Source organism: Endocarpon pusillum (assembly GCF_000464535.1).
Source record: "Endocarpon pusillum Z07020 unplaced genomic scaffold scaffold1466, whole genome shotgun sequence".
NCBI classification, from domain to species: domain Eukaryota; kingdom Fungi; phylum Ascomycota; class Eurotiomycetes; order Verrucariales; family Verrucariaceae; genus Endocarpon; species Endocarpon pusillum.
Genome location: NW_006916017.1, coordinates 122,848 through 133,675, shown reverse-complemented (window position 1 = coordinate 133,675; position 10,828 = coordinate 122,848). Strand labels below are relative to the sequence as shown.

The 10,828-nt window shown below is 48.7% G+C and overlaps 3 protein-coding genes across 3 annotated transcripts in view; 2 read left to right on the top strand and 1 right to left on the bottom strand.

Annotated features, from left to right (window-relative positions):
- EPUS_06395 (uncharacterized protein) overlaps positions 1-191 on the bottom strand; it is a gene marked incomplete at both ends in the record, with an annotated part of 577 nt that extends 386 nt beyond the window's left edge. Inside the window, one exon of the mRNA XM_007802067.1 lies at positions 1-191. This exon is cut by the window's left edge and continues 102 nt beyond it. Coding sequence (XP_007800258.1) covers positions 1-191 — 191 coding nt within the window.
- Positions 192-3,457: 3,266 nt separating this feature from the next.
- Positions 3,458-4,603, top strand: EPUS_06394 (uncharacterized protein; the record flags this gene model as incomplete). The annotated part of the gene is made up of 1 exon (XM_007802066.1): positions 3,458-4,603. The coding sequence occupies one exon, from the start codon at positions 3,458-3,460 to the stop codon at positions 4,601-4,603; it is 1,146 nt and encodes a 381-aa protein (XP_007800257.1).
- Positions 4,604-5,231: 628 nt separating this feature from the next.
- Positions 5,232-8,617, top strand: EPUS_06393 (uncharacterized protein; the record flags this gene model as incomplete). Its single annotated transcript, XM_007802065.1, has 7 exons — positions 5,232-5,401; positions 5,559-5,635; positions 5,686-5,725; positions 5,775-5,844; positions 5,891-5,950; positions 6,002-6,879; positions 7,615-8,617. 7 exons carry the CDS (start codon positions 5,232-5,234, stop codon positions 8,615-8,617), a joined length of 2,298 nt encoding a protein of 765 aa, XP_007800256.1.
- Between the last annotated feature and the right edge of the window lie 2,211 nt (positions 8,618-10,828).

The following is a 10,828-nucleotide window of genomic DNA, read 5'->3' as shown; positions in this document are numbered from 1 at the left end:
GTGGAGGGTTCGGCTGCCATTGGGGGGGGGTTGGGAGGGGAGGTGAGGAGGGAGAGGGTCGTGTGGAGGGTTCTTTCCCGGAGTGCTTGTCCTTCGCGCGGTGGTGCTCGTGTGGGGGTTGGAATGATGGGATGGGGGAATCGCGCACGCGGTAGATGTTGGGTTGTTCGTGTGAGGAGGCGGAGGAGCATTTGATCACTGGGGAGGAGGGGAGAGGTTGGGTTGGGTTGAGTAGAGTCGAACCGGGGGCGCAGAGGAAACGAAAGGAAACGAGGGTAGGTTGTTCGTGCGACCTGATATGGGTCGCCTCCTGCTGGAGCTTTCTTGCTCGAGTAAGTACTTCAAGTTCTAGTAGTGGAGCTCTGGGTATTGAATTTTAAATTACAAGCCTGCGTATTTATTACAGTGCCGGGTTCGTCACGAGCCAAGAATGCAGAAATGCCGTTGCTAACTTCGTCAGTCTATTCTATTCTCATTAAGTTACGCGTCTCTCTCTCGCCCAGTCTATTCTATTCTCATTAAGTTAACCGACCCTCTCTCGCCCACTGTATGCTATTATGGCAGCTGGCGGCCTCGACATTGTTCCACATGTACAGCGCATCCTCCTGATCTAGATAGTCCTAGGTCATCCTTGGGAGGCTATGGTCCTTGACAGTCGAAGTCTACACGGGGCCTTCTACTTGAGATTTTCTGCTCTTGCTCCAACTCGAGGGTTGGCAGGTCCATCTCCTGATGTTCGAGAAGACTGCAAATCGACGTTTCCATGATTGAACTCGGGCTCGTCGCCAGGATCATCGGGAGTTGCTGGTGTAGGGGCCGAAGCTTGGAGCCAAAATTTACGGGAGTTCTCAGATCCCCTTCCTCTCCCCCCTACTTCATTCCCCTATTTCTCTACCAATACTCACTCAAATTTAGGGAATAATGAGTTCTGAACAGGGAAATAGACGGCGCGTCTGCCGAAAGTCTTATTCGATAGATCCTCCTTCTCCTGCGGCCCCACGAACGCTAAAAACGATGCTTGATACGCCGTGCCGCGCGCGCCTCCTCGCCGATGCACGCCACACAGCTGGCAAACTACCTCGCACAGAGCTATTTAAGATACATAATATATCTGAAACAACTGGCTATCGAATCATCAAAGAAGGAACTGCGCGCCGCAGTCAGAAAGTCCACAATCGAGGTCGAAAGCAAGTACTTGCTCAATATGAGTGTGAAGCAATTGAGGCAGTAGAAGATGCCAATTTTGGCTTTGCTTCTTCTAGTCATTTCAAGGTGGCAAAGACTATTGGTATAGCTAATGGTTCTGATCGTGCTATTCAAAGAAATATAAAGGAATTTGGCGTAGGGACCTATATCCACCTTTCTGGCGTAAAATGACCCGATTTGCGATTGGTCGATGGCACGGGCGCTAATGAAACCTTAAATTACTGCTGACCAATCAGAAGTCTTGATTTTAACCTTAAATACAAACGAGCTAACCTATCTAGGAAATGACAACACCACAGCCAAAATCAGCATGTATCTATTCTATAATCGAAGATAATGACGGGCCTCATGGTACTAAGGGCAAGGGTCCTAACAAGGTTAAAGCACTCAAGGACCTTCTAGGGATCAAATGGGAGATGAACCCTCCTAATTCGCCTGATCTCAACCCTATTGAGACGATCTGGAGAATAATAAAGCAGCGCTTGAAGTCCAGGGGGGTCATCTTCGAAGAAGCTGTCCTGCGCAGGGCTATCCAGGAGGAGTGGGATAAAATAACTCTGGATGAGATTAATAGGGCTATCTCAACAATGCCAGATAGAGTAGCTGCCCTAAATGAGCGAAATGGGCGTCCTATCCCCTATTAAAGGGGTGTGTAGCATAGCAGGAATCTGAGAACTCCCGTAAATTTTGGCGCCAAGCTTCGGGCCAAGTTCGCTATCACCTTCTCTCAGATAGCCGGTACTCTGGGATCCGCGCATCATGCTGCATCGATTTGATCAGGTTCACGGTCAAACGAACACGACCCTAAGCGAAAGCCCATTGTCGGCCAGACCTTGACGAAATAGATACAAAGCTTGCTTCACTTGAAGAAATCCTTCGCCGGCAAAAGAGCGTCGCATCGGTCACGCTACAGGCAACCGATGCTCAACCAATGAAGAACTGATATCTTGTTCGTTTCTGGGAGTTCTTGAAATCTACTACCAAGGAAGCTGCCGCTAGCAAAGCGAATGCACCCATCAGATTCAATGAGGCTGTCGGCAGAGGATTCAATTTCCCAATTCTGTGCATACTAAGCTTACCATCCATAGGTCATAGAACAGTTGATTCAACAAGCCTTTGTTCATGTAGAGGGACTGAACAGCACGTGAAAGACGGGCACTATGATCTCCTGGGTTCTAACGGCGAGGTAATCTTATCACAAGTATGGAGGTCGGTTATCGAGCCAGATTACCATATCAAAATGCTCAAGTGGCCCATGCCAGAAGTGCAAGCATCCCCTGTATCTCAGCCGCAGACACCAACAATTGAAGACCTCCACAACGTCAAGCAGCTGGATCATCAATCCAAGAATTCAACTAAGCCGCCTCCTGGATAATCTTTGAGATCTGGGAGAAAAGAATCAATGTTTGCCCTCTGGCAAAAGAAACGTCTGTTTATCAAAGAACGCAAGTGAGCACTGCTCTTAAACGTTAAGGAGCAAAAAACGGAGATGCACGAGAGAGCGAGGAGGAGGGGATCGTATTCTTATGTCTTCAATAGGAAATAAGCCAGATAGACCGCTCATACCAAGATCACATCAAGCGTGCATTTCAGATTGAAATATGTAGATGCAAAGCTCTAGTATGATAGAGTACTATGTACGTCTAGTTCGCCTGAGAGCGGAGTAACCGGTGCACTGGAAGCTACCTCTATCCGGCGGTGCTGTTGTCCTTGAATACTAGGACAAATTTATGCAGTGCTCAAGATCTTCTACTACTACTTCTAGGGAGAGCTTCTTGCCAAGCTTTTTCGAGCAACGGTTTTCTCAGCCCACGTCAAGGATAAATGGAAAGAGAAACGTGTTTAGAGAGGCAACATTTGGTGGCAACGCTGAGAATGGCATAGAGATCGGACCGGGTGTTATTACTCATGAGGAGCCACCACAACGCTTCGTCAAATTCCCGCATTTTGCCATCATGTTTTTTGAAGCATATTCTGGTTTCCACGCGTTTGCCCCAGATCTAGTGATATGAGCAGGTTTTGAGTGATTCTGCTCTTTCCTTTTTGCCACCGCTGTGCACTCGACAGGCGCAGGACAAAACGATCTTTACTTGATCATCATCACGCTACCGATACTGTTGTCCGCTGCTATCTTCCGAGAGCATACAGGGCGGCAGTACCTCGACGTTACAGCACGACCTTGGTCTTTGGCTCTCCCTGGTCATAGTACTGCATTTCAATAGAGATACACTTGGTGGGCCAGGCAGTAAAAATGCGCTTTCGGGTTAGAGGTCCTACTGGGCAGTCTATCATCACACTGAACGATGATGCTACCGTGGGAGACCTTAGCAGAGCAATCACCAAGGAGACTTCGCTATCTGCGTTCGAGATCAAGATAGGCTACCCGCCAAAGTTGTTGGATCTAGACAACCTCAGCATCGCAAAACCTCTGTCAGACCAGGGTGTAAAGCTGAATGGCGAGCAATTATTGGTCACATCCAGAGAGACAACGCAAACAAACTCTTCAAATCATGATCCTCGGCAAGTAGACTCGGCTAGCACAGATAGACAGAGCAAATCACACCCACAGGCGGGTTCCACCAAGCAAATAGGTGCAATGAAGAACGCAGCGGGCTCATCCTCATCAAATTTCTCATTTGGCGATCTCGGTTCAGCTTCATCAGCAGTCAAAGACACAAAATCTTCTACATCAACCGCTTCGAAGATGGCCCCTGCAGCGAATTTATCTTTGAGCCGAAAAAGCAATGCTAACACACTGAACGACCCACCTGAGATTGTCCTGCCAGATCAAGGAGGTACCTTGGTATTGCGGATCATGCCAGATGACAACTCTTGCTTGTTTCGCGCGATTGCCAGTGCGATAATGCCTGGCCTCGACACGATGAACGAACTTCGCTCTGTGGTAGCACAGACCATTCAAGCAAATTCTGCTGTCTATTCGAAAGCGGTCCTTGACAATAAAGATCCCGATGACTACTGCCGATGGATTCAAACGGAAGATGCCTGGGGAGGCCAAATCGAGCTCAACATCATTAGCAACCACTTTGATATCGAGATTTGCTCCATCGACGTGCAAACCCTACGCATCGATAGGTATAACGAAGGTCGGCCCAAGCGCTGCATAGTTGTCTACTCCGGAATACACTATGACACTATTGCTTTGAGCCCTTTCGATGCCCCTCCAGAATTCGATCAGAAGACGTTCGACACCACTAACGAAGTCATACTGGGTTCTGCTGTCGAGCTGTGCCAAATGCTGAAAGGCAAGGGATATTATACGGATACTGCGGCATTTAAGATCCGATGTAAGCAATGTGGAGCGATCTGTGTGGGGGAGATGGGAGCAACAGAGCATGCCTCGAAGACGGGACATTACAGCTTTGATGAAGGGCCATAGAAATTTGCATGATCATGTGTAGGCGTTGATAGACTGAGGTATCCATAGCAACGGAGGATGTACGGATAAGCGAACCCCTACCTGATTAGTATGGTTTTCAGGCTGTGTAACAATTCTCCTGATCAACTTAGCAGGAGAAGGCCCTCTGAAAACTATGCCTAACTTACCATCAATGTGTGCTTAGTTTTAGCCTAACTGTGATATGATCTAGTTTAACTATATAGAATTATGTTGTTAGACATCTGAAATCCAATAAAATTATGTTATTTCAGACATCATTTTAAGAAAGTGACAGTCAAATTATAGCTAAACCATGGTCATTCGAGCCTCCTAATGATCCTTAAAATAATACGTAGGAAAATGACTGCAATACCCCGTCATTTTCAGAGCCCATCTCCCGTAAGAACTGGGGCACGAGGCTAAGACGGCTGGCCAGGAGTTTATCTTGGCAGGCGTCATCTGCTGCGTCCCTCGAGGCAGTCTCGAGGGGTGTCGCAGCCTTCTGTAGACCGCCCCCTAACACATCATGATTTGAGCGTGCTAGATAGCTCGGTGTTGTCCGACCCCTTTTACTTTTGATATCGGGAGCTGTCTCACTCTCCGTCTTCTCCTGCCGAGTTATTCAGTCATGGCCTCAGCGTCATCAGGTTCCACCGACTTTCGAGCATCGCCTGTCCCTTCGACAGCAAGCTCAACAGTGTCTTTGAATTCGGCCTCGACTCCACCTACAACCCCTGCTTCTGATAAGCCTGCGGACGAAGGCTCGAAACTGCGAATGTTTCTGAGCATTCTGCGAAAGTAAGAGATGGTTGAATTCCTGCATCGCAGCCTCGATTGAGAGCAGTCCTGACGCGGTCCTGACGCGGTTCTGCCGCCGCAACATCCATCCTTGGGAGACATATCAAAAAAGCGATCATCCTCACATCACAATAGGCTGACAGTTGCGGCTTCACAGGTTTATTGGGGTTAGCGACATCGCTGCTGTTCGTTTCTCGCTGCCTGCCCAGCTGCTAGAGCCTACACCGAACCTTGGTGCGCGAGACTGATTATTGGTCATTAAGCTGGGCTGATATCGATATCAGAATACTGGCACTACCTTGATCGACCAGAAACTTTCGCAAGGTAAGTCACGGTGAGATGTTTACCCTACACGCAGACTGACCACGAGCAGCATTGGAAAATCCGACGATGAGGTCGGGCGCATGTTAGAAGTTCTACGTTTCTGGTTCACCAAAGATCTTGTATGCCTTATACACCCTTCTGGTATGTGTGTACTGAAGTGGTCAGAAATATGTCAAAGGCAAACCATGTAAGCCTTACAACTCGGCGCTAGGAGAATTCTTCAGGGTAAGCACCTCTATCCGTATCTATGTCGCTAGATATGCTGATGATTGCCAGTGTCACTGGGACATTATCGATGATGCTCCTCCCCTAGCGACATCTCCTACTACTAGCCAATCGGCCCCCAACAAACCAGAAGATTCTGTCTCTCAAACTCCAGCACGCTCCAGCCCAGTCCGGGTGTCGTATCTTACCGAACAGACATCACATCATCCTCCTGTTTCCGCCTTTTTCGTCGATTGCCCGGCTCGTGGCATCAGCGCTCGTGGTTATGATCAGCTGTCAGCCAAATTTACTGGTACCGCAATTCGAGTAACTCCTGGGGCCCACAACTTAGGCATCTTCATCACTTTAGCCCAGCGTGGCAACGAAGAATATCAGCTCACGCATCCAGCTGCACAGCTTGGTGGCCTTCTACGAGGCGCCCTTGCCGTATCAGTCTCGGACGTCTGTTTCGTGACTTGTCCGAAAACACGGATCAAGGTCATTCTACATTATCTTGAGGAGGGCTGGCTGGGCAAGTCACAGAACCGAGTGCAAGGAGTGATGTTCCGATATGATCCCGACAATGACAAGTACACCCGCATAAAAGACGTACCACAGAAGGACATCCTGGCGCATATTGATGGGTGTTGGCAAGAGCGGGTATATTACAGCATTCCATCCACACCAGCTGTGAAAAATGCAAAGGACACCGATGCATCAAATATCAAGCATTTACTGGTGGATCTTACCCCACTTCTTCCGGTACCAAAGACAGTACCACCAGAGGAGGACCAATTAGCTAATGAATCACGCCGATTCTGGAAAGATGTTACGGATGCTATACTTAATAAGCAATATGGGGAAGCGACGCGGTTGAAGCAAGCCCTAGAGCAACAGCAGAGAGACAAGGCCGAAGAGCGAAAAGCAAGAAATGAGGAATGGAAGCCAAGGTATTTTGCCGGTGCAGTTGTTCCCAAGGGCCGGCCAGATCTGAGCAAAGAGGGTCAAGCTGCACTAAAGGGTTTACAAGAAGGAAACTATAGATTAGAGGATACAGGATACACAGGAGTTTAGAGGACATTGCAATGGTCGCTTGGGGGCTGATTCTCGATGGCTGGGTAGATATTGCTGCCAGTGCGGTCATTCCGGCCAAAGCATTTGCACATCTGTACATATGCTAAATCTTGTTGCAACAATTCCAAGATGATGAAGCAGAAGGACGAGTTCAACATGGTTTCCAGCTGCCAAGACCCAATGCGGACCTTGCCGAATGTGGATATCGGTTCAGGATTCATGCATACTACACGTGCTCTTCATGGTTGGTTATTATGATTTACTCATGCCGTATGATTCTGTTCCCCCTTGTGCAGGGAATATAAAGATATGTATGCAGTACGGTGGGACCTCTCATGCCCAACTACTCTCTGTCATAGCATTGCCTTGGTTTGGTTGCGTGCATTGCAGACACATCTAAGTAGACATGGATAGACATTATTCTGTGAACAAAGACCACGGTAGCACATCTCCCTCCATTGACAGGATGATGCCACCCCAAACGAATGAAAGATCTCGTTCACTACCAAGGAAACCAATCTTCTTGGCGTGGGTACCCTCCTCAGGCATATCTGCTCCACTTGCAGCGATGCGAACTTACTTCCCCAACCACCACTCTAACAGACTTCCAGATTCCTGCTCTTCTGCTCTGTTGTCTCGTATAAGTCTCTCTTCGTCGTCGGCGGTGTCATGGCATCCAACAAGAAGGAGCCAATGCAGTACAGATACACCACTGTCACAGGTTACTTTCTGCAGGACGAGAATTCGACAAACCCGGACACGTTCGACTTTGCGACTCAAAACTTTGGGCTGATTAACAGGGAATATGACACTGATGCCTCTGTTGATAGCCGGAGTGTAAGCCAATGGCAGCGTTTTGGTGATAAGCTGCAAGCACTCAACAAGGAGGCATCCAAGGGTACCAGATATATCCTTGTCTATATGGCCCGACACGGTGAAGGCTGGCACAACAGAGCCGAAAGGAAGTACGGCACGAAGGCTTGGGATTGCTACTGGTCAACCTTGGAAGGTGATGGTGATATTTTCTGGGCCGATGCCCATATCACGGACCAGGGTGCTTCTCAGGCTCTCGCTGTGCATGCCCTCTGGAAGAGCAAACTTGCAGAGCAGTCCATATTGGCACCGGAGAGATTCTTTGTATCGCCACTGGACCGTTGTCTACGTACAGCCCAGTTGACATGGTCTGGCATTGATCTTCCATCTGGACGTCCATTCAACCACGAAGTCAAAGAGCTACTTCGAGAGGCAATCGGCATTCACACATGTGACCGTCGGAGTAACAAGACATATATTCAGTCCACGTATCCCTTCAAAGTCGAGCCGGGTTTTGCAGAACAAGATCCGCTATGGGTCCCAGATCTCCGGGAGAGCAATCCGTATTTAGATGCGCGGCTTAAGCAGTTGCTGGATGACATCCTCAGCCACAACAGTGACACTGTCTTCTCCCTGACATCTCATGGCGGTGCGGTGGGTGCCATGTTACGTGTTGTTGGACACAGAGAATTTCCTCTCAAAACCGGCGCGATCATGCCTGTGCTTGTCAAAGCAGAATTGCTCCATGGCAGGGAACCTGAATCACCAAAAGAGCCATGGAAGCCCAAGCCGGACTGTTAGAAGAGCTTTCAGAAGGCCTGGAAAGGATTCTGCTTTGATCTCAGGGTGCCGCTGCGTATAGATTTATACCTGTGTGAAGATATCTGTTGTTGAAAGCAGGGTCAGGAGCAAAGACAAGGTTGCCAAAGCGGTGTATTAATGAATATGGAGACAGCATATCCAAGCATTTTAGAAAGCTGGTGAGGGCTGCCGGTGTTTACTCAACCCTATACCCGACGGTATTTCGATTTGGTTCTCTACTCCAGGTGTTTGCACGCATCCTACACTCCATTCACACTCTTCTGCACATCAACTCCACGAAACCTCTATCTCAAAATTTGACTGCCACTCAACCGCACATTGATAGTGCAGAATCTCTAAGGACTACAACCTCAGGCAGAATCCATTCCAGATGGCTTCTATGAAGAAGTTTCCCGTTACGGTAGTCTCTTTACTCTTCACCTTGTTCTCACTCACCATACTACCACCGAAACTTTTGCTCGCATCTGCGGCGCTCACGACACCCAAAGCACCATGTGCAGAGATCGGCCACCTTCTTTTGCAGAATAACGTGACCAACGTCTCCGCTCAGCTTGCGTACAACTGTTTGAGCTCCGTTCCCCTTCACGTTGCTGAGGCAAAGGAGTTGCACCGCTCACTTCGTCCTTACTTGAAATGGCAAACCACCTTTCCATATGTGAAAGATCCACCTGCGGGATACCAAATGCCTGCTTTTGACTTCTGGCCGGCGTTCAACAACATCGGGGTGAAGCTTTCGAATGTGGCATATTCAAGCGAATGGGAATTTGGCATGGACATGTTACGAACCTTCAACAATGTACATGATAGCCACACACACTACATTATGGATGTGGTTGGAAAGGCGTTCAGCTTCAGACGAGAAGTAACCTTAGTCTCGATCTCAAAAGATGGCTATTCATTGCCTCTGGTTTACATTTATGGTACGATGTTTCATTTATGTAACATCACAGTGGCTAATCTTAACACAGATGACATCCAGCAGTGGCTGAATGGCGACATCCTCTTCCCTTCCGCTGTTATGACCATCAACGGACAAGCAGTCGATATAGTCCTCGACAGTTGGATGCGAATTGGTCCACATCAAGACCCTGATGCACTGTACAATACTCTCTTTTGGTCAGCACCACAAAATACACTCCGATCTAATAACGGACTCTTCAGTGGCTCTGGACTAGGCAATTTCTTCTATCCTGGGCCCCAGACCGACATTGTGTTCGCCAACGGGACCAGAAAAATATATGAAAATGTTGCAAATGTCAATGTCGACTTCGATGGAGTTAAGGATGGTGAATCATTCTATCAAAAATTCTGTAATGAGAGAGATCAGGACAGTTCTGCGAACCCTTCAAGCACGGCTTCTGAACCTTCTGTCATCAATATTGCCACATCAGGCTACCCGCTCCCAATTCTCCGCCATCCACAGAATTATGTTGCAGGCTACTACCTGAACTCTTCTTCTTACAACAAAGTGGCCATCCTCAGCATTCCCAGTTTTGTCGCTGGCGATGACGCAAAGGAGCAATCAGACTTCGAATGCATCGCAAGGGATTTTATCTACCAAGCCAAAGCTGCTGGAATGACTAAACTCATCATTGATCTTCGTGGTAATCCTGGTGGCACAATTCTACACGCGTTTGGCCTTTTTATGCAGCTTTTTCCGCATCTAGAACCCTGGGGCGCCTCCCGCTTCCGTGCCTTTGACACCCTAAACGCAATAGGCAAGCAAGTCACTTCCCTGGCTGAAGCTTTCTACAACGGCACCAATACCACAGAGATGTACTCCAACGCCACAGGCAGGGATCCTTTTAACCACCACCTGCTGGTCAACTCCCAGTCTCACAATTTCACCGACTGGTCTGACCTCTATGGCCCTGTCTCTGTCCCAAGCCGTGACAACTACACCCGCCTGATGCGATACAACCTGTCATCTGCTCCCCTTCTTGACGGAGCAGGCATTGACCCAATAGGCAACCGTCCAGCCACGGGGCAACCATTCAAGTCCAAAGATATCATCATGCTCCACGACGGCGATTGCACATCAACCTGCGCCACCTTCTCCGACCTCCTCCAAGAACAAGCAGGCGTCAAGTCCGTTGTTATGGGCGGCAGACCTCAATACACGCCAATGCAAGCTGTCGGCGGCACCCGTGGCATGGAAGTCTACGACCTGGACTGGATCTTCACTCTCAT